A 25,013-nucleotide genomic window follows, 5' to 3' on the forward strand; every position below is an offset into this window, starting at 1 on the left:
CTTCAGTGACAAAAAAAGAAGCCAATGTCTAATAAAATCCAGTAGAATTTTGTATTTCGCTATTGGTTTCAAATACTGTGGTTATTGAGATCTGGAAAAGAGCTCCGTCATATAGTTCATTCTTTATCTAGTTGAACGTGCAACACTCGAGAGAAAGAGACCGCATTTAGAATCATGACTGTAGTCACTCATTGCTACCAATGCCAAGTGAAAACTTTGCTGTGGTTTGTTGCTGATGTGTTGTTATTCCCTGATTTATTTTCAGCCTGTCGCCGTGTAATGAATCAATCATCCCACTTCTCTCTTGTTCCATTTGCTTGTTTATGACTACGACACATCATTTGTTTTCCTACAAGAAATCTTCAAAAAGTGGAGGAAAAAAGCAAATGCTTTATGACGCTCATTTGCCATAAAAGTTTGCACACTGTTTCTCCACGTGAATACATTTAGCATTTTTATTTAAAATCATTGCCCGCCCACGCCTCTGTCCCTGAACCATATTCTCCAATGAACATGTAACTCTTAGGTTCTGTATTTCTCTTCCTAAGCAGAATTAGAGACCGATTCAAAAGGCTGATCCCACAGAGCTCATAAACTAGAGACAACCTCTTAAGAGTGCAAGTTTTCTCGACTACCCTGTGCTTCTAGGCATCTGTCAAGAGGGAGGCAACCACGAAAATGAGTAAGACCTTGAGAAGTGTGTACACCTTGTCAACAATGCTTTGTGTTTTAAACACAGTCCACTTTTACTAGGTTCTTGTTGGTCACCAACGGAGAGGGTTTGCATTTAACCCTATCTGCAGCATCATGAGAACGACACACAGAGAACATTCTGGCTGTACACAGTGAGACTATAATTCTTCTGTATTCCTTCCTGAAATTTTGGTTCAGGAGCCCATATATAATGGCATTGAGGCAGCTGTTGAAATATGCCATATAGTAACTCGCCACAAATAGCCACTCTGGGATCCTGGGTACCATGCTGGCGGGGTCTGAAGCCACGGCAAGACCAATCAAGTTGAGAGGAGCCCAGCAAATGGCAAAAAGTACAAAAACCACAAACATGGTGACAAAGTTCCTGAAGTCCTGTGGTTTCATTTTGGGTTTACTGTCAGGTTTCACCCTCCGCCTGACCCGAAGAACCAGGATCCATATTCTCAGGTAGCAGAAGATGACTACGGTCATAGGAACGAGGAAATGAAAGACCACTACCGCGATTGTGTATGCTGAGCTGACAGACTGCGTAAACGTGCAGGAGTAGATCCTCGGGTCGTACTGCAGGGTGCCGGTACGCAGGTTGGGCACGATCGCCACGAGGGTCAGCATCCATATCAGGAACACGCAGCAGAGGGAATTCCTGTTACTGTACAGCTTGTCGTACTTGAGGCTGTGGCAGATGTAGCAATAGCGGTTGATGGCAATTCCAGTGATATTGAATATTGAGCCAATGACACTCAAGCCCATCAGGAACCCGCTAATTTGGCAGTGCAGATGGCCCAGATTCCACCCGTTGTTAAATATAGATATCAGCACCAAGGGGTATGGATACACGGCTACCACCAGGTCCGCAACTGCCAGGCTCACCACGAATAGATTTCCTAAAAGAGAAAGGTTTAGAAAATACAGTTGTTACCGATCTTGTGTGGATTGCAGGGGTTTTCTTTCACAGTTCTTTTTGCTCAAAGAGCTCTTCTTACAACTCAGCTAACCGGGCATCGCAGCTGCCGCCGCATGATAAATGAAATGGAGGCCATCTTCACCCGGAAGTAAGCCCACCATGGCCCTGGTCAAGTCAGTTCTGCTGTTCACAAATTCCCACGTCCCTAAAACGAGGCATATTCCATGTTAGAAACTGATGTTCTTCAAACCATTTGGTTTCTCTTATAATTAAAAAAAAAAAAAAAAAAGTCTCGAGTTCAGTATACTCGTGTTACATATTTTGTTCTGGAATATTCTACATGGCCTGAGAAACCTCATGTCCCACATTTTCCCAAGTGACGTGTGACTTCTCTAAGTTCTGAGCTTTCTGTCCCTCTAACTCTCCAGTCACCCTCAAAGGCTGCCTCTAACTCCTGTTCTTGGGGAGCAATAAATCCTTGGCCATAGTGTAACAGTGAAGAGGAAAAGGGTTCTTTCGTCAACTGTCTGGGTTAGAATATTGACTTCACCCCTTGCTAGCTGTCTCCCTGAGGCAAGTATCACCATCTCACCAGATGTCGACTTCCTCTTCTCTTAGATGGGGATAACGATAGTACCTTCTTCATAAGGGGATGATGAGCGCGAATTGAGACAGTCTATGTCAAGTACCAAGCAGAATCTGTCACGTGATAAGCGCTCCACAAATGTTGGTATTCTACAACACCCACCTCAATCCAAAGGAGAAGGTAGAAATACTTGTAGATTTCATAAAGAACTTAAGGTCTAAAAATTAAACCCTAAATATTTTCTATGTTAATAACACAACACATTTTAAAGTCCAAAAAACAAGGAACTCTAGTCAAATTTTAGAAGATACTCTGCAAGGATGTTCTTTACTTTGGTGGCTCATTTTGTCTTTGTTTCTTACTCTTCTTTCTGCCTTGAATGGCTCCTCTCTCTCGTTTTTAAAATGGTACCCCTTTTCCCAAACTCATTTTCGATAGAAATGCCCAAAGTCTTTACTTACTTGCCCAACTATGTGGAAAACCTTCCTCTTTTGAAGGCTTCTAAATCACATTTTTATACCACATTTAATTTGGATTAACTTATGATAAATTTCATTCAATAAAACCTTACCGAATGCATTTAATAGGTGGTGGAGAAACAGAAATGTACAGTGATCCTATGATCCTTAAGCTTAGAAAAATAAGATAGAAAGAAGTACAATACGTACAGAAAAGGAATGCAGTGAGCATAAAGAAGTGGGGAGGAACATTCCAGGCAGAGTGACCTTATGTTTTGCATTTTATTATATTTGTGCACTTAACTTTGCTATATTTCCATACTGTAGTACCCTAAAAGTGTGTCCACCTCATAAATGCATCTAGAATAGTACCCACTTGGGACTTCTGTTCAAATGCTTGATGGCAGATATTAAATTGTCATCTCCCAATACCTGAAATAAAATCACCTTTGTAGGGGAAGTTCCTGTCTGGTTAATTTTATTTCACAGTCCTCCAAAAATTGCAAAGAAGTGAAGTAAGATAGTTGTGGCTAAAAAAAAAAAAAAAAAAAAAAAGTCATGGATTTGCCATTTAAGTAAGAATTTCAGATAAATTGTTGTAAATACAACTTCTTCAAAAGCTGGCTATACGAGGCCAAATTAAAGCAATCAGAACAAATTTATGTCTCCCTACAGAACAATTCCAATCGCCAGTGAAATATTTAAATTCCAACGTGGGCATGTTTTAATGAATTTTTAACTCAAAGTGGGTAATACTTTAAAAATATGTACAATATGTGAAATTCAGCTACAACTTGTCATCGAAGCAGTACATTTTTACCTAAAACGTTATAATGACAAATGGACATAAATAGATTTATTTTTCAAGAGGCTAAAACTGAGATCATAAACCGTGTCACAGGTTTCTTTCATAGCATTCATCCTCTGCCCCATGTAGTTCGCAGCAATTAGGCTTCTTTTTTTAAGTCGTTACATTAATTAAATCATTTGTTCAGTTTTCTTTGAACTAATCCCATTTTACCAGAGTTGGGAGAAAAAAAACAATTAAGCCATAGGCTCTTTGTAGATGTGGCTAATAGTGTCTCAGCTGGAAGCTTTATCACATCTGCAATGTGTGCGTAGAGGGTGTGTGTGTTGGGGAGAAGAATGATAAGGTAAGAGTAATTAACTTAATCATGATCATCCACATTATAAGATCACCTATTTCATCTCAGCCCTGTGTGTGTCCAGATAGACCGCCATCTCTCCATTTTTGCAGGCACCCAACCCTCTGTACAACCAGCACAACAACGCATTCTGAAATTTCGAGTAAGTCCTGTGAACGGCTAGCAATTCCTCTTCTGTTGGATTTACGTCCAGCCCTTGCCCCAGAGGAACTGTAGACTCAGAGGATGTTAAGATGGGGAGGAACACTAGTGATCATGCAGGATAATTCCTACTTTTTAGAGGTGAGGAAAGCTGAGAAACGGGGAATTCAATCGGAAGAAGTCATACCATGAATGCAAGATTGCCACGGCGCTGTTTATTTGTTAATGTCGCTCGGTGCATTTCCCTAAGAGAGTTCCTGTGACTAGAAGTAGGTGAGGGTTGGGTAATGGGCCCTCTGGCCAGGCAGGCCCTGGCTTAGAGCCTCTTTAGGCATAATTCTAAAAAAGCATCTTAGAACCAGAATGAGGGGAAGGCAGTTACGGGTCTCTGTACCGGTAACAAGAAGATACCGCAAACAGCCTCACGATGATTAAAGACACAGGCAAACTATAAAGTGCTGAGCAAACAATCATTCTGGTGAATAACACCTTAAATTGTAAGTGAAATGTGGCACGGATGTGAATAAGATCAGATAGCAGACAGCTGAAGAGTTGCCTTGGCTGAACCGCCTCCTTCAGCACGAGTCCGGGGACTTCCCTCTGGGAATGACCAGAGCAAGGGGTCATCGCCTTGCTATTTAGAAATACTTTTCTTCTTACCATCTTCCCACAGCTCAAGCTGTTAAGTCCATGAGGGCGGCGCCCATCTTACGCATCTTTCTCCCCCTACGACGGGGCCTGGCGCAGAGTTGTGTCTTGACACAAAATGCAGAGTGGGTCTGTCTTATATGGACTAAGCTGAAAGGGCATTTGCATGCAGAGCTTCAGGGTTTTCTGTTCCCCGGCAGAGACCATTGCATGACTGTGCTTCGCAGCAGTGGAGTCCTCTGTGCGCTTCCAGGCGGGCGTACGGCCCCAGGCACTGTGGGGGCTCTGGCCCTCTCACTCCTGTCCCCGGCCTGCAGTGAGGGTCGCCGATGCAGGGGGCCCACAGTGTCTCCTGCTCCTTCTCGGAGCTCCAGCCTGGCTTGGAGAAAGGGAGACTCACAAGAGTTCAGTCCGTCCTCCTGGGTTCCAGCCCTTCCTCCAACGATCTCGTTTGCCCTTGCTTTCCCTCTTGACATCCATCTTTTCTTCTCAGGTGCCTTATCTATAGACTCTAGGCTCGTGATGGTTAATTTGATGTGTCAGCACGACCAGGGTCATGGGATGCTCAGGGAGCTGGTTAAACATCACTTGTGGGTGTGTCTGGAAGGGTGGTTCCAGAGGAAATTAGCATTTGAATGAACAGACCAGGTAAAGCAGAGGTCCTCCGGTGTCAGCCAATCCAGTAAGGGCCTGACTAACACAGAAAAGTTGAAGGAAAGGGAAACTCAGTCTCTCTGCCTGCCTCCTTAGGCTGGAACATCAGTCTTCTCAGTCTGTAGAATGGGATGACAGTACAGGTGCTCTCGGGTCTTGGGATTCAGACCAGAACTACACCAGCTCTCCTGGGTCTCCAGCTTATACATAGTAGACTGAGGGACTTCTCAGCCTCCACAGTCAAGCGAGCCAGTTCTTGGTAATAAATACAGTAAGCCAATATAATGTTATAGGATATATAATATATTAATAAAATAGATATACTAATAAACTAATAGAATATACTATTCTAAATAGAATATATACCAGCATACTAATAGACTACCTATTCTGTTATTTATTCTATATATCCTATGTCCTACTGCTATATAGAGAACATATTCTCTGAATAGAATACGTTGAATATACTACTAGAATATATATATTCTGTTGGCTCCGTTTCTCTGACGAACCCTGGCCAATACAAGGCCCCGGCACCAGACATAGAAGCAACAGCTTCAACTGAATTGTTTAATCAGCTCCTATAATTGCTCTACTCATTTTGTTTCTCAAATTGATTGAACCCTGACTGATATAAAAGTTGGTACTAGAAGTAGACCGAGAAACTTTAAGGAGGGTTTCTCTGTGTTGGTTCTTAGTGGCCTGGATTTAATTCTCTAATGGCATTAGATTTAAAGGCATTAAAAACCTTGTTTCCGTGAGCGAGGAGGACCCTGGTAGTTCATGGCATACAGTGGCAAAAGAGTTATTTAAATTATCACCTATATTCATCTTCCAAGGTGAAGAACGAGTTGGTGCATCACCCTCCTACCACTAAATACACACACACACACACACACACACACACACACACACACCCCTAATTTTGACATGCTACACCAATCCGTTTACTGAGTAACCCAAAAAGCAGGCAGTTTCGAGTAGAGCCAAGAATAAGAAAAGTCTCTGAAAGCTATTCTACCATTGGACTCATATGATCCAATGGTGTTTGAATTGTTTGTAGTAGATCTGGAGATGTAAGGCTCCCTTACCAGGCACATAGGAGTGACTTATAACCATAGACTCAACATTTTGTGACAAATCTATGCCTTCCTTTGCAGACTAGAATTCCCCTTTAGAGAAACAGTCATTGGCTTGCTCCTCAGCATTAGCAGAGTCTGAAAACTTGACCACAGATGACCAAGTGACCGTGTGATCTGAAAAATCTCTTATGGACTACGTATTGTCTGACCCGCTAAAATCAATCAAGATGGCCTGCACCGTATAGAACAGAAGTGGTGTAGACAAAATCTGGCCCAAGCATGTATTGAGGGCACAAGGAAATTTCGTGAGCAAGTGTCACAGATGCCCGTGGCCCACCTTCCTACCACATTGCCCCCTTTTTCACAGCCTCCACCTATGGCCTCATGAGGAGTCCCCTGTGGTCAGTTAATAAGGAAGGAAAAAACTTCTGGCATGCTTTACTGATGGTTTCTCATGACATGCTAGTCCTGTCCCAAATTGGATGTTGCAGCACTACAGGCCAACTATACCCAGTGAATAGAACTTTGAACAGAACTTGAAACTGCTTGTTGATTTTGCCTGGAAACAGAGATGGCCCCAGGCACACACTTACCCTGATTCATAGACAGTGGCTAATGGTATAGCGAGATGGTCAAGGACTGGAAGGAACAGGTTTAGAAAACTGGTAACACAGGAAGCCGGAGAAAGAGTAGGAACACAGGCCTCTCAGAATGGGCAATGAGTATGAAGATACGTGTGTCCCATACAAAACTCACCAGAAAGCAATCTCAGCAGAAGAGGATCTGGGGTATTTTGTTTTTTTTGTTTTGGGGGGTTTTTCTTTTGTTTTTAGCCAGAAGAGGATCTTTTTTTTTTTTTTAATTTATTTTTTGAATTTACGTCCAAGTTAGTTAGCATATAGTGCAACAATGATTTCAGGAGTAGATTCCTTAATGCCCCTTACCCAAGCCCATCCTGCCTCCCACAATCCCTCCAGGAACCCTCTCTTTGTTCTCCGTATTTAAGAGTCTCTCATGTTTTGTCCCCTTCCCTGTTTTTATATTATTTTTCTTTCCCTTCCCTTATGTTCATCTGTTTTGTCTCTTCAAGTCCTCAAATGAGTGAAGTCATAAGATACTTGTCTTTCTCTGACTTACTAATTTCACTTAGCATAATACCCTCTAGTTCCATCCATGTAGTTGCAAATGGCAAGATTTCATTCTTTTTCATTTCTGAGTAATACTCCATTGTATACGTATACCACACCTTCTTTATCCATTCATTTGTCGATGAACATTTGGGCTCTTTCCATGCTTTGGCTGTTGTCGATAGGGCTGCTATAAACATTGGAGTGCATGTGCCCCTTCAAAACAGCACACCTGTATCCCTTGGATGAATACCTACTAGTGCAATTGCTGGGTCATAAGGTAAAGCTACTTTTAATGTTTTGAGGAACCTCCATACTGTTTTCCAGAGTGGCTGCACCAGCTTGCATTCCCACCAGCAGTGCAAAAGAGATCCTCTTTCTCCGCATCCTTGCCAACATCTGTGGTTACCTGAGTTGTTCATGTTAGCCATTCTGACGGATATGAGGTGGTATCTCATTGTGGCTTTAATTTGTATTTCCCTGATGATGAGTGATGTGGAGCATTTTTTCATGGCTTGGTTGGCCATGCAGATGTCTTCTTTGGAGAAGTGTCTATTCATGCCTTTTGCCCATTTCTTCCCTGGATTATTTGTTTTTTGGGTATTGAGATTGATAAATTCTCTATAGATTTGGCATACTAACCCTTTATCTAATATGTCATTTGCAAATATCTTCTCCCATTCTGTCGGTTGCCTTTTAGTTTTGCTGATTGTTTCCTTCGCTGTGTAGAAGCTTTTTATTTTGATGAGATCCCAGTAGTTCATTTTTGCTTTTGTTTCCCTTGCCTCTGGAGACATGTTGAGTAAGAAGTTGCTGTGGCCAAGGTCAAAGAGGTTTTTGCCTGTTTTTTCCTCTAGGATTTTGATGGCTTCCTGTCTTACATTTAGATCTTTCATCCATTTTGAGTTTATTTTTGTGTATGGTGTAAGAAAGTGGTCCAGGTTCATTCTTCTGCATGTTGCTGTCCAATTTTCCCAGCACCACTTGCTGAAGAGACTGTGTTTATTCCATTGAATATTCTTTCCTGCTTTGTCACAGATTAGTCGGCCATACGTTTGTGCGTCCATTTCTGGGTTCTCTATTCTGTTCCATTGATCTGAGTGTCTGTTTTTGTGCCAGTACCATACTGTCTTGATGATTACAGCTTTGTAATACAGCTTGAAGTCTGGAATTGTGATGACTCCAGCTTTGGTTTTCTTTATCAAGATTGCTTTGGCTATTAGCAGTCTTTTCTGGTTCCATACAAATTTTAGGATTGTTTGTTCTAGCTCTGTGAAGAACGCTGGTGTTATTTTGATAGGTATTGCATTGAATATGTAGACTGCTTTGGGTAGTATTGACATTGTAACAATACTTGTTCTTCCTATCCAGGAGCAGAGAATATTTTTCCATTTTTTTTTGTGTCTTCTCCAATTTCTTTCATAAGATTTCTATAGTTTTCAATTTTAGATTTTTCACCTCTTTGGTTAGATTTATTCCTAGGTATTTTATGGTTTTTGGTGCAATTGAAAATGAGATCGAGTCCTTGATTTCACTTTTTGTTGCTTCATTATTGGCATATAAGAATGCAACTGATTTCTGTGTATTTTTTTGTATCCTGCAACTTTGCTGAATTCATGGATCAGTTCTAGCAGGTTTTTTTGGTGAAATCTTCAAGGTTTCCCATATAGAGATCATGTCATCTGTGAAGAGTAATTTGGGTGCCTTTTATTTCTTTGTGTTGTCTGATTGCAGAGGCCAAGACTTCCAATACTATGTTGAATAACAGTGGCGAGAGTGGACATCCATATCTTGTTCCTGACCTTAGGGGGAAAGCTCTCAGTTTTTCTCCATTGAGGATGATATTAGCAGTGGGTCTTTGATATATGGCTTTTATGATCTTGAGGTATGATCCTTCTATCCCTTCTTTCTTGAGGGTTTTTATCAAGAAAGGATGCTATATTTTGTCAAATGCTTTCTGTGCATCTGTTGAGAGGATCATGTGGTTCTTGTCCTTTCTTTTATTGATGTGATGAATCACATTGATTGTTTTGTGGACACTGAACCAGCCCTGCATCCAGGTATAAATCCCACTTGCTTGTGGGATAATTTTTGAATAATTCTTTTAATGTACTGTTGGATCCAGTTGTCTAATATTTTGTTGAGGATTTTTACATCCATATTCATCAGGAAAATTGGTCTATAGTTCTCCTTTTTAGTGGGGTCTTCATCTTGTTTTGGAATCAAGGTAATGTTGGCTTCATAGAAAGAGTTTGGAAGTTTTCCTTCTGTTTCTATTTTTTGGAACAACTTCAAGAGAATAGGTGTTAACTCTTCCTTAAATGTTTGATAGAATTCCCTTGGAAAGCCATCTGGCCCTAGACTCTTGTTTTTTGGCAGATTTTTGATTACTAATTCCATTTCTTTACTAGTTATGGGTCTGTTCAAATTTTCTATTTCTTCCTGTTTCAGTTTTGGTAGTTTATATGTTTCTAGGAATTTGTCCATTTCTTCCAGATTGCCCGTTTTGTTAGCGTATAATTTCTCATAATATTCTCTTATTATTGTTTGTATTGCTGCTGTTGTGGTTGTGATTGCTCCTCTTTCATTCTTGATTTTATTTATTTGGGTCCTCTCCTTTTTCTTTTTGATCATACTGGCTAGTGGTTTATCAATTGTTAATTCTTTCAAAGAACCAGCTCCTGGTTTCATTGATCTGTTTTTTGGGTGATTTTTTTTTTTTTTTTTTTTTGGTTTCAATAGCATTGATTTCTGCTCTAATCTCTATTATTTCCTGACTTCAGCTGGTTTTGGGTTTTATTTGCTGTTCTTTTTCCAGTTCTTTAAGGTTAGGTTGTGTATCTGAGACCTTTCTTCCTTCTTTAGGTTGGCCTGGATTGCTACATACTTCACTCTTATGACTGCCTTTGCTGCGTCCCAAAGGTTTTGGGCTATGGTGTTATCATTTTCGTTGGCTTCCATGTACTTTTTAATTTCCTCTTTAACTTCTTGGTTAGCCCATTCATTCTTCAGTAGGATGTTCTTTAGTCTCCAACTATTTGTTATCTTTCCAAATTTTTTTCTTGTGGTTGATTTTGAGTGTCATAACATTATGGTCTGAAAATAGGCACGGTATGATCTCTATCTTTTTGTACTTGATGACAGCTGATTTGTGTCCGAGTATGTGATCTAATCTGGACAGCGTTCCATGTGCACTGGAGAAGAATGTATGTTTTGCTGCTTTAGGATGAAATGTTCTGAATGTATCTGTTAAGTCCATCTGGTCCAGTGTGTCATTCAGAGCCGTTGTTTCCTTGTTGATTTTCTGTTTAGATGATCCGTCTATTGCTGTAAGTGGGGTGTTGAAGTCTCCTACTGTTATGGTATTATTATCAATGAGTTTCTTTTTGTTTGTGATTAATTGATTTATATATTTGAGTGCTTTCACATTTGGCGCATAAATGTTTACAATTGTTAGGTCTTATGGGTGGATAGACCCCTTAGTTATGATATAATGCCCTTCTTCGTCTCTTATTACAGTCTTTATGTTAAAGTCTAGATTGTCTGATATAAGTATGGCTATTCTGGCTTTCTTTTGTCTAGAAGAGGATCTTAATGACACAGCCTGTGTACATTGATCTTCGTTCAGCCACCACTGTCCCTGACCACTAGGCTCACAAAGTTATGCACCGGAAACAGAAGTTATTAATGGGCCCAGCAACACAGAGTACTACTCATTAAAATGACCTGGTTATAGCCACTGCTGACCTAGTGTGTCAGCAACCTGTCAACAGCAGAGACCAACACTGATATGGCACCACTCGCCAAGAATATCAGCCAGACAATAGCCGTAGATTGATTACATTGGACCACTGCCATCATCAGAGGGGAAGTACTTTGTTCACAGCGGAATAGAAGCATGTTCTGGATCTGGATTTGACTTTTGTACCCTTAATTCTTCCACCAAGCTGACATTCATAGACTTACAAGATGCCTTTGTCTTCGTTTATGGTAAAAACACTGCTTCTGATGGAGGAACTCAATTTACAGCAAATGAAGCAAGGCATTGCGGTAGAATGCCTTGTGAAGGTTTAGTTCCAGCACCAGCTGGATGAGCCTAGGGTGTCCCCCAGGGTGTGGTGTGTGTTCTAAATCAGTGACTGGATTCATGGATCAGAAAATCAAGGGTGGAAATGGTCATTTTTCTTCACCTAATTATCCTAGTGATACCCTAGCAAAACGTTTGCTTCCTGCCCTCACAACTGTAGGTTCTGTTCTCAAGTCTTAGCTCCCAAGAGAAGAATGCTCCACCAAGAGACATAACATTGGTTTCCCCAAACTGGAAGTTGACACTGCCACCTGGCTGCTTTGGGCTCCTCCTCCCAGGGAATCAATAGACCGTCCCGAAGGGGGTGATTAATCCTGATTTTCAAGGGAAAACTGGGTTGTTACCACACAGTAGGAGCAGTGATGTGTGTATGTCTGCAATGCAGGAGCCCCCTGCAGTGCCTTGGTTTTGCCACACCCTGTGATTAAAGCCAAAGGAAAACCAAGCATCCCAATTGAGGCAGAAATGCCAATGTGGGGAACTTTGAGGAGGAAAGTTTGAGTCACCTGACAGGCAAGAAATCTCTCTCCCTAACACTGTATAAAGTTTGGGCCTTGAGTTTGTCCTCATCAACATGTTGCTACTCTAGCTATCTTGGTCCTAATTTGGTAAAAATTAAATCTGTGCAATGGTGTAACCTGCGGAGAATTCATTTGCTTATGTGGACCCTCTTAAAAATGCTGGCGGGGGGAGCCCATTACCATGGCAGGCTGGTCTCTGGGTTGTTTGTTACCTCTTCTGTATGTCACAGGCCTTGGAGTAGATGTTGCCGATATCTTTTCCAAGTCCCTTTTTCAAGTCCCTCTGCCAGGCTGGTAGGTGCACTTACCCCTGGAATTTTGATGAAGGTTGGGTGCTTCCATTTAGTTGCAGCTACACCCTTCTCCAGAGAGTTGCCCTCAGTTGAGTACACAATGGATGACCAATTGACAATGGAGTACAAAAGGCCAGCCCCTTCACCTTCAATGGCTACAACTCTGTGGTTGGATTTACACCCGGAGGCCTCAACTTCTCAGATCAGGCCAAGTCTCCGCTGGACCTGAGATCCTTTCCTTGCTTGACTCTCCCTGCCCTAGTCAGAGTCCCTCACCCACCACAGGTCTCTCCCGAGAGCACTCCCTCAACAAAGCAGGAGCAGCGAACATGCCAGCTCCCTCTCAGGTTCTGTTTCTAGGCAACCTGAGATAGACAGACGTTCAGCTCTGTGATGCAGTTAGGTGGTTTTCTACACAAGTCACCCACTTCTAAGATAAAAAAAAAAAAAAAAAGAAAAACTACTTACTATGCTATCTTACAGAAACAAACCAACCAGCCATATTGGGTAGAAGGTCCAGAGTTTAAATGCTTTTTGGTATTGCTTATTTTTTTTAAGTTTACTTATTTTGAGAGACAGAGAACATGCGTCCTCCTGAGCAGGGAAGAGGTGGAGAAAGAGGGAGAGACAGAGAATCCCAAGCAGGCTCCACACCATCAGCACGGAGCCCGACGTAGGGTTCCAGTTCACTAACCGTGAGATCATGACCTGAGCCGAAATCAAGAGTCAGATGCTTAACGGACTGAGCCACCCAGGTGTCCTGGTACTGCTTTTCAATCCTTTCATCCTTGTTATGTGTACACGTTTCCAACATCAAACCAGCACATGCCCCAATCATGTCCATAGAAGTCTGTCTCCCTCTAAAGACCTCTTGAGGTCCAGGACTGTGACTGCACAGTGCCTGGCACGTAGCACATGATCGGGAACAGTTTTCTGGGTGAACAAAGGTACCCTTAAGTCGCTAAACCTCACTCATGCAAAGGTAGAAATTAGTTCCTTTTTTTTTTTTTTTTTTTTTTTTTGGCTCTTATTTGCCAGGATGTTGGTTTTCTCAACGGGCCAGTATTAGCCTGGTGTTGGACTTGGAAAGCAAGATTAGAGACCCCCTGAGTTATTGTTCATAATTAAAAATATAAAACCCTGGCTGTGCCTGAATTGTGCCTAACATCAAAGAGATAAAGACCAGTTTAAAGAGCGAAAAAATATACGTTGGCCACTCTTGAAAACATTTTTCATTTGTTTCACGCAGCAAATCCCATAGACTCACATCTAAGAAGTCTGGCTTAAAGAAGAAGCTATCTATTTTGCATATCAAAGCTCACAGGCAGTGCCTTACATTCTTAGATTTCAAAGGACTATATTTGAGGGACTTGTCTTTTCAGATTATTGGAGGCAGCGTGGACCGTAAGTTTAGAAACAAAAACATCTGCATTCAGATCCTGGCTATGACACCTGCTAACCACCCTCGGGTAAGTCACAGCTTCCCGGAGCCTCGGGCTCCTAATATGTAATAAATCAGGGTAACAATGACCACAGTGAGGAGTTGAGAGAGCGCATAGAGCACATTTGGCTTTGGATAAATATTTATTCCTTCTCTTCCACCGTGATGAAAACCACGTGTTGTGCTTCACAGAAAGTTCCTCCCCGGTCAGAAAGCCCTGGCTGAGGTGGCCTCTCTCCCGGCAAGGACTCCTCTCCCAATCCCTGCCGTCTTGCAGGGCTCTTCCTGGACACATAAGCCTCCTTTTATCCTTCTGGCTACCAGCCCTTTCTTCTCCCCTCAAAGGGGAGCCCCCTCCTCTCCCTCTCTTGTCTTCCCACCTGCTTTCAACTCACCTTCCTGTAACATCTGGATTCTACGCACACTGCGTTGCTGAAACTTCCCTCCAGTCATCAGGGGCATTCTTAATGAGCCTTCACTCAGCCCTCCTCCTCCTCATGGTCCTGACATCTAATACCCTGTCCACGTAAACCGTCCATATACTACCCTGTGCGAAGAGTGTAACATACAATGCATGTGATACCTGATCACACCTTAGATTTTCGCTGTCTTGCTTCCTTGACCCCACTTGCCTCCCTGGCTCTTCGACGCTCTGTCTGCATCTCACTGTTTTCCCGGTCCTACTCCTTACCTCGGTGGTGACTCTTTAACACTGTAAACTTGAGTTGATCGACGGAGTGTCTTGGCTGTTCTGTTACCATACGGTAATATATGTAGTAAAAGAGACTAGGAAAACTTCCGCATACCATAAAGTGACACGACCCTCGAGCTGTAGTCCAGTTTTCAATTTTTAAAAGTGTGAAATCCTGCCAAGAACTCTCCTCATTTTCTAGATCTCATTACTCTTTTCCCAGAAGGGTGGTTTAGGGAGATGTTTGTAATATGTAAATATCCACATTACAGTCCCATTGATTCGGCCTTTCATGTACAAGCTAAACACAAACTACCCATGTCAGCGGGGAGCCTGGGAAGATGGCGGAGTAGAAGGGCCCTGAGCTCACCCTGTCCCACGTTGACAGCTAGACATCATCCGCATCCAAGTTAGTGACCTGGAGAGCGACCTGAAGACTGGAAGGGCAGACTCCGCAACTACATATAGAGAGGAAGCTGCATCCGAAAGGTTGGGAAGGGCAGAAAGGTGGAGAGGGGCTGGCTGCGGGAGGGAGGGAGCCACCTGCATGGAGAGGGCAGAGAAACGGGCCCTCGCACCAGGGAGCTCACACGGGGAAAACTAATGCCCATACGGTTTGACTATAAGAGCCAAAGGGCAGGCTGACTTGAGTTTGTAAAACCAGCGGGGCTTGGAGCCTGGAGCTTTAAGAGTCAGCTGACTCAGCACTGGGCCACCCAGGCACCAGGGATGGCCAAGTGGCCGCCCTTAAAGAGACACGGCCTGTGTGGAGAGGCAACGTACACACAGCCGTTTACGCAAGGCTGGGAGGCAAAGAGGAGACAGGTCTGTTGGTAATGGTTTGGGAGTGTGTTCATGCCGCTTCCCGGCATAAACATGGGGCCACCTGAAGGGGGCAGGGTTGCACACACACGTGTACCTCAGCACAGGCCTCAGGGCAAATTTGGCGAAAGCTGTGCCCGTGCCCCACCCGGCCACTGCTGCTTGCCTGGCGGCACCCCCTGCCCAGACGCTGGGGGCACAGCTGTCTCCCTGCCCCGGGCCCAGCCGTGTGCTTGACAAACAGCCCCCAGCCACCACAGCGCTGCAGAAGATCTGGCCTAGGACTAGTGGCCCAACGTGAATTTTGCTACCACCAGTGCCCCGTTCTCAAGGTCCCTGCAGACAGGCACCCTCAGAGCTGGCCTGCCTGGGTCCCGCTCATACCACACAAAGCAGACAAAACCAGCAACTGGCAAAGAGTCCATGCGGACGACTGCACGGAAAGGAAAAGTGACTCAGACGCAGCAGCAGGGCATAAGCAACACACACGGGACACTCTCCTGAAGTGCCAGGTTCTGGTGAACAGGGGACACTGCACTGCAGGGCACTCGAGGACCTCTTCTTCATAAAGTCACTACTTTCGAAACAGAAGACACAGCTGCCTTTTTTTTTTTTTTAACAGAGAAATAGGCACGGAGAGGCAGACAAAATGAGGAAACAGAGAAGTTTATCCCAAATGAATGAACAGGACAAAGGCACAACCTGAGATCTAAGTGAAATAAATATAAGGAAGATGCCTGATAGAGAATTTAAAGCACTGATCATAAGGGTCTTTACCGGAGGAGCACTACTTACATTAGACAAAATAGGTTTTAAAACAAAGACTGTAAGAAGAGAAAAAGAAGAACACTGTATAATTATAACATAATCTTCAATAAAAAGAACAATTGTGAATATTTTTTTAATATAATATTGTCAAGTTAGCTAACATACAGTGTATACAGTGTGCTCTTGGCTTCAGGAGTAGATTCCCGTGATTCGTCACTTACGTACAACACCCAGTGCTCATCCCAACAAGTGCCCTCCTCCATGCCCATCACCCATTTACCCCTCTCTCCTCCATCAACCCTCAGTTTGTTCTCTGTATGTAAGAGTCTCTTATGGTTCGTTTCCCTGTTAGTAACTATTTTTTCCCCTTCCCTTCCCCCATGGACTTCTGTTAAGTTTCTCAATTCCACATATGAGTGAAAACATATGATATCTGTCTTTCTCTGACTGACTTATTGCACTTAGCATAATACCCTCCAGTTCCATCCACGTTGTTGCAAATGGCAAGATTTCATCCTTTTTCATTGATGAGAAGTACTCCCATTGTGTGTGTGTGTGTGTGTGTGTGTATATATATATTACACATATATATACACATTATATAACATATAATATATATATATTATATATATATATTATATATATATATTATATATATATATATATATATAAAACCACTTCTTTATCCCTTCATCTGTTGATAGACATCTGGGCTCTTTCCATGACTTGGCTATTGTTGATAGCCCTGCTATAAACAGGGATACATGTGTCCCTATGAATCAGCACTCTTGTATCCTTTGGATAAATTCCTAGTAGTATTATTGCTGGGTCGTAGAGCAATTCTATTTTTAATTTTTTGAGGAAACTCCACCCTGGTTTCCAGAGTGGCTGCATCAGTTTGCATTCCCACCAACAGTGCAAGAGGGTTTCCCTTTCTCCACATCCTTGCCAACATCTGTTTCCTGAATTTTTAATTTTAGCCCTTCTGACAGGTGTGAGGTGGTAGCTCATTGTGGTTTTGGTTTGTATTCCCCTGACAATGAGTGATGTTGAGCATCTTTTCATGTGTCTGTTAGCCATCTGGATGTCTTCTTTAGAAAAATGTCTGTTCATGTCTTCTGCCCATTTCTTCACTGGATCATTTGTTTTTCAGGTGTTGAGTTTGGTAAGTTCTTAATCGATTTTAGATACTAACCCTTTATCTGATACGTCATTTGTAAATATCTTCCCCCATTCTGTCAGTTGCCTTTTAGTTTTGTTGAGTGTTTCCTTTGCTGTGCAGAAGCTTTCTAGCTTGATGAGTCCCAATAGTTCTTTTTCTCTTTTTTTTTCCTTGCCTTTGGAGACATGTTGAGTAAGAAGTTGCTGCATCTGAGGTCAAAGAGGTTGTTGCCTGTTTTCTCCTCTAGGGTGTTGATGGTTTCCCGTCTCACATTTAGGTCTCATCCATTTTCAATTTATTTTGTGTGTGGTGTAAAAAGTGGTTCAGGTTCATTCTTCTGCATGTTGCTGTCCGGTTCTCCCAGCACCATTTGCTAAAGAACTATCTTTTTTCCATTGGATACTCTTTCCTGCTCTGTCAAAGATTAGTTGGCCATACATTTGTGGGTCCAATTCTGGAATCTCTATCCTAGTCCATTGGTCTATGTGTCTGTTTTTGTGCCAATGCCATACTGCCTTGATGATTATAGCTTTGTAGTACAGGCTAAAGTCTAGGATTGTGATGCCTCCACCTTTGGTTTTCTTTCTGTTTATTTTTGTGAGAGGAAGAGCATGTATGGGGGAGGACTTGAGAAAAGAGGGGAAGACGTGAGTGAGACCCTTAACACAGAGATAAGGAATATCATAGCAGGGATAAAGGACTTAATAAATGCAATGAGAAACATGCCTGATGGAATGAATAGCAGGATGGAAGAAGCAGAAAAACAAGTTAATGACCTAGAAGACACAGTAATGGAAAGTAATCAAGCTAAATGGAAGAGAGAAAAAGAATTACACAAACTAAGTACAGACTTGGAAAACTCAGTGACTCCATGAAACATAATAACATTCATGTTTTAGGAGTCCCAGAAGAAGAGAGAGAGAAAGATGAGGCAGAGAGTTTATTTGAAGAAACAGTACCTGTAAACTTCCCTAATCCGGGGAAGGAAACTTCCCTAATCTGGAGACATCCAGATTCAGCAGGCACAGAGAACTCCCATCAAAATCAACAGAAGCAGGCACCAAGGCTTATTATAATTAAATTTACAAAATAGAATGATAATGAGTTTTAAAAGCAGAAAGACAAAGGAAGCCCTTAACTAACAAGAGAAAACCCATAAGGCTAGCTGGAGATTTTTCAACAGAAACTTAGCAAGTCTGAAGGGAGTACCGTGATACATGCAAAATGCTGAATGGGAAAAATCTGCAGCCAAGAATATTCTACCCAGGAAGGCTAAGGTTTAGAATAGAAGGAGAGATAAAGAGTTTCCCAGCAAAGACTAAAGGAGTTCGTGACCACTAAACTAGCCGTACAGGAAACAGTAAAGAGGACTATTTGAATGGAACAGAGAGGCCCAATGTGGCAATATAAAGGTAGGAAACATAAAAGCAGTAAAAATGAATATTTATGTAAAAAAATCAGTCAAGGCACCAACAATAACATATACCTAAAATGTGGGGAGGAAAGGAGAAAATAAAAGGTTCAAACTTAAATGACCATTGGCTTAATATAGACTGTTATATGCAAAAGAGGTTGTATACAAACTTAATGGTAACCGTATATTAAAATCCACTAATAAATATGCAAAGAATAAAGAGAAAGGAATCCAAATATATAACTAACCAAAATCCACAAAACATGAAAGAAATAGAGGAAAGGATCAGAGAAAATCTTCAGAAACAACTAAAAACAAGTAATGAAATGGCAATAAATACATGTCTATCAATAATTACGTTGAATTTAAATGGACCAACCACTCCCATCAAAAGACAGAGTGACAGAATGGATTTTAAAAAAAAAACAGTATTTATGTGCTTCCTATAAAAGAATCATTTTAGACCTAAAGTCTCCTGAGATTGAAAGTGAGAGGATGGAGAAATATCTATGACACAAATGGAGGTCAAAAGAAAGCCGGAGTAGCAATACTTACATTAGACAAAATGGGCTTTAAAACAAAGACTGTAATAGAAAATAAGAACACTAATAATATAATATAATATAATATAATATAATATAATATAATATAATATAACATAATATATCTTCAACAAGAATATTAAACAATTGTAAATATTTATTTTTTAATGTTTATTTTTGAGAGAGAGCGTAAGTGGGGGAGGGGCATAGAAAGAGGAAGAGAGAGGATCCCAAGCAGGCTCTGCTCTGTAGGCACAGAGCCCAACATGGGGCACAGTCTCACAAACTCGTGAGATCATAATGTGAACGAAACTCAAGAGTCAAATGCTTAACTGACTGAGCCACCCAGATGCCCCACAATTGTAAATATTTATACACCCAACATAGAAGCACCTGAATACAGAAAACAGTTAATGACAAACGTACAGGAACTAATCGGTAGTAATACAATGGTAGTTAGGGACTTTAACACCCCACTTACATCAATGGACAGAGTATGTACACGGAGCATCAACAAGGAAACAATGGGTTTGAATGACACGCTGGAACAGATGGATTTAACAGATCATTTCAGAATATTCCATCCTAAAACAGCAGAATACACATTCCAAGTGCACAGGTGCACATGGAGCATTCTCCAGAATGGATCACATGTTAGGGCACAAAACCAGCCTCACCAAATTCAAGAAGATCAAAGTCATACTGTGCCTCTCTTCTGGCCACACAGCTATGAAACTAGCAGTTAACTATAAGAAAACAGTCTGAGTAGACCACAAATACATGGAGGTTAAATAACATGCTACTAAACAATGAGTGGGTCAACCAGGAAATCAAAGCCAAATAATGAAGTACATAAAAACAAATGAAAATGAAAACACAACAGTCCAAAACCTCTGGGATAGAACATATGTGGTTCTAAGAAGTTTATAGCAATACAAACTCACCACAAGCAGCAAGAAAAAATCTCAAATACACAACCTAACCTAAACCTAAAGGAGCTAGAAAAAAGGAGTTAGAAATGAGCAAAACCTAAAAACAGCAGACAGAAGGAAATAATAAGGTTAGAGCAGAAATCAATGATATAGAAACTAAAAAAAAAAAAAAAAATCATGAAACCAAAAGGTGGTTCTTTGAAAAAAATCAGTAAAATTCATAAACCTCTAGCCAGACTTCTCAAGAAAAAAAAAAGAGAAAGTACTCAAATACTCAAATAAAACCACATATGAGAACAGGGAAATAACACCACAGAAATAAATCATAAGAGAACATTATGAAAAACTGTATCCGAACAAATTGGACAACATGCAAGAAATGAACAAATTCCTAGGAATGTAAAACTCACAAAACTGAAACAGGAGGAAATAGAAAATTTGAAAAGACTGATAACCAGTGAAGAAATTGAGTCAGTAATCAAAAAACTCCCCACAAACAAAAGTCCAGGAGCAGATGACTTCACAGGTGAATTCTGCCAAACATTTAAAGAGGAATTAATACCTATTTTTTAAACTACTTCAAAAAATAGAAAAGAAGGAAAAACTTACAAATTAATTCTATGAGGCCAGCATTACCTTGAACCAAAACCAGATGAAGACACCAATAAAAAAGAGAATTACAGGCCAATATCTATGGTGAACATTGATTCAAACTTCTCAGTAAAATACTAGCAAACCAAATCCAAAATACATTTAAAAAAATCATTCCCCATGATCAAGTGAATTTACTTTAGGGCTGGAAGTGTGGTTCAACACTTGCAAATCAAACAAGACACATCACATCAATAGGAGAAAGGGTAAAAACCGCATGAGCCTTTCAATCGATGTAGAAAAAAAAAGCATTTGACAAAGTAAAACATCGATTCATGATTTAAAAAAAAAAAAACAAATTCAACAAAATAGGTTTAGAGGGAACATACCTCAAGATAATTAAAGTCCGGCTATGAAAAACCACAAACTAACTCATTCCGAATGGGGAAAAAACTGAGAGCTTTTCCTCTATGGTCAGGAACAAGACAGGGCTTATACTCTCACCACCTTTATTCAGCATAGTATTAGATATCTTAGCCACAGCAATCAGACAACAAAAATAAATAAAAGGAATCAAAACTGTTAAGAAGGAAGTAAAACTTTCCCTATTTCCAAATGACATGATGCTCTGTATAGAAACCTAAAGACTCCGATAAAAAACTGCTAGATACAAAAGCACTGTACGAAAACTGGTTGCATTTCTGTACACTCAGAATGAAGCACCAGAAAGAGAAATTAAGAAACAATTCCATGTACAATTTCACCCAAAACAATGATACCTGGGGAATACGTCTAACCAAAGTTGTGAAAGACCTGTACTCTGAAAACTCTAAAACACTGATCAAAAAAGACTGAAGATAACAGAGAGAAATAGGTAGACATTCCAAGCTCACAGATGGGAAGAATGAATACTGTTAAAATGTCTTATACCAACCAAAAGCAATCTGCACATTTAACGCAATCCCTATCAAAACACTAGCAGCATTTTTCACATAGCTGGAACAAAGGAACCTAAAATTTGTATGGAGCCGCAAAAGACCCTGAATAGCCCAAAGCAATCTTGAAAAAGAAAAAGCTAGACGCATCAAATTTCTAGATTATAGGTTATATTATAAAGCTGGAGTAATAAAAACTTTAGGGTGCTGGCACAAAAATAGACACGTAGATCAATAGAGCAGTATAGAAAGCCCAGAAAGTAATCCACAATTACGTGGTTGATTAATTTTCTTTTTTTTTTTAATTTTTTTAATGCTTATTTTATTTTTGAGACAGAGAGAGACAGAGCATGAACGAGGGAGGGTCAGAGAGAGAGGGAGACACAGAATCTGAGCAGCAGGCTCCAGGCTCTGACTATCAGCAACAGAGCCCAACGCGGGGCTCGACTCACGGACTGTGAATCGTGACCTGAGCTGAAGTCGATCGCTTAACCGACTGAGCCACCCAGGCGCCCCAATGGTTATTAATTTTCATAAAGCAGGAAAGAATATCCAATGGAGAGGACATTCTCCAAACAATAGCGTGTGGGAAAACTGGACAGCAACAAGCAAATGAACGAAAACTGGACCACTTTATTATACACAAAAATAATTCAAAATGGATAAAGCCCTAAATGTGAGACTTGAAACCATAAAAATCCTAGAACACAGGCAATAACCTCTTGACATCAGCCATAATAACATTTTCTAGTCGTGTCTTCTGAGGCAGGGGACGTAGAAGCAACATAAACTATTGGAACTCCATCAAAATAAAAAGCTTTGCACAGCAAAGGAAACCATCAACAAAACTAAAAGGCAACCGACAGAATGGCAGAAGATACTTGGCAAACGACATATCTGATAAAGGGTTAGTATACAAAGTATATAAAGAACTCAACACCCAAAGACTAATATCCAATTAAAAGATGAGCAGAAGACATGAACAGACGTTTCTCCAAAGAAGACCTCTCAGATGGCCAACATGAACAGATGCCCATCATATCTTACCATCGGGGAATGGAAATCAAAAGTACAATGAGCCACCACCTCATCCCTGTCAGAATGGCTAAGATCAACAACCAAGAAACAACAGGTGTCATTGAGGCTGTGGAGAAAAAGGAACACGTGCACTCTTGGTGGGAGTGCAAACTGGTGCGGCACTGTGCAAAACAGTGTGGAGATTCCTTAAAAAGTTAAAAATATAACAATTGCACCACTGGATATTTACCCCCCAAATACAAAAAACACTGATTCAAAGGAATGCATGCACCCCTATGTTAATAGCAACATTATTTACGGTAACCGAAGTCTGGAAATAGTGCAAGTGCCCATCAACTGATAAATGGATAAAGAAGTGGCATATGCATATATATATATATATATATATATATATGTATATATTATATATATATAAAATATATATATAATATAATATATATTATAATATAACAACATATATATTAATATAATATATAATAATAATATAATATATATAATGGAATATTAAGCCATGAAAAAAAGTAATGAAAATCTTGCCATCTGCAACATGGAAGGGGCTAGAAGGTATAATGGTAAATGAATAAGTCAGGCAGAGAAAAGACAAATACCGTATGATTTCACACATGTGGAATTAAGACCCAAACAAATGAGCAAAGGGAAAAAATATGAGAGAGAGAGAGGTAAACTGAGAAACAGACTCTTAATTATAGAGAACAAACTGATGGTTTACCAGAGGGAGAGGGGGTTGGGGGATTGGTTAAATAGGTGATGGGGATTAGGTAGTTCACTTGCCGTGTGGAGTCCTGGGTCATGTATGGAAGTGTTGAATACACTATATTGTACACCTGAAGTTAACATAACGCTGTATGTTAACTGGAATTAAAAACTTAACCAATTACTGATGTCTACACCATTATTTATATTACAAAATCAGAATAAAACTTTAAACACAAACAACTTTAAAAACATGTTTTAAACCACATTAACCGGCCATCAAAAAAAAGCTCGTGTTCACTCTGAGATTGTAGTCTTTATTTTCTTTATCTTGAAGAATTCTGTGAAATCTCAGCTTATAAAAGCAAATCAATGGCGCTTAGTAATATTTCTAATTAGACAAGAGCTCTAAATTGCTAAATTCCAAACAAGAATACTGTCATTATTTAAACAGGAACCAATCATAGTATCATCCTATTTATACGCTAAAATGGGAGGAAAATGAATAAAAAGCTAGTACTACAAAAGTATGAATTAAGATTCTCATAAAGTTCATTTTAGAAATTCGAAATGTGACTCTCCTTTTATGTTCTTAGGATTTAAATACTTAGGGGCACCTGGCTGGCTCAGTCACTAGATCATGTGACTCACGATCTCAGGGTTGTGAGTTCAAGCCCCACGTTGGGTGTAGAGATTACATAAAAATAAAATATTTTAAGAAACAAAAAGAACTTAAGTACCTAAAGTAGTGTTAAGTATTGTACTCCCGCCTTAGAAATAAAAATACATTCACCTGTCCTTAATTCTACCTAAGTACTAAATAACAAAGATTTATTGTGTTTCCCAGAATGTTATATTAAAGCACAATGACTTAAGTTTAGCAATCCTGTAATCCGTACAGCATTAGTACTGTCCCTAATTAATAAGTGAGGAAATTAAACAAATAAATTTCCCAAGGGTCACCCCATTGGATAGCAGGGCCAGGATTTTACTCCAGGTTATCTGGTTCCACAGCCCACGTTCTTCAGAGGGAACATACTACCAAAAATAATTGAGTCTATAAGAACTAACTTTCCATAAATAAGGAATGTTTCATATATAAAGTATTAAATATAAAACAACTTTATATACGTGTAACCTCCCTCTATCTCTATCTCTAACCTGTTTTGTAAACAAGCTTTTAAAAAACTTACATCGTAAGATTGTTTTTCAACGTTTTTTTTTGTTTTTTTTTTTTGTTTTTTTTTTTTATTTTTTTTTATTTATTTTTGGGACAGAGAGAGACAGAGCATGAACGGGGGAGGGGAAGAGAGAGAGGAGACACAGAATCGGAAACAGGCTCCAGGCTCCGAGCCATCAGCCCAGAGCCTGAACGCGGGGCTCGAACTCACGGACCGCGAGATCGTGACCTGGCTGAAGTCGGAACGCTTAAACCGACTGCGCCACCCAGGCGGCCCCATACATCGTAAAGATTTTAATACCTGCACACACACAACACACACACACACACACACACACACACACAATGGAATATTACTCAGCCGTCAAAAAGAATGAAATCTTGCCATTTGCGGTGACATGG

General features: G+C 40.6%; 1 protein-coding gene across 1 annotated transcript in view; it reads right to left on the reverse strand.

Annotated features, from left to right (window-relative positions):
- Positions 1–729: 729 nt before the first annotated feature.
- MTNR1A (melatonin receptor 1A) overlaps positions 730–25,013 on the reverse strand; it is a 38,941-nt gene continuing 14,657 nt past the window's right edge. Inside the window, 1 exon segment of the mRNA XM_030314448.1 lies at positions 730–1,598. Within this exon segment, the coding sequence (XP_030170308.1) occupies positions 730–1,598 (869 nt within the window).

Source organism: Lynx canadensis, chromosome B1 (genome assembly GCF_007474595.2).
Source record: "Lynx canadensis isolate LIC74 chromosome B1, mLynCan4.pri.v2, whole genome shotgun sequence".
Classification (NCBI taxonomy): Eukaryota; Metazoa; Chordata; class Mammalia; order Carnivora; family Felidae; genus Lynx; species Lynx canadensis.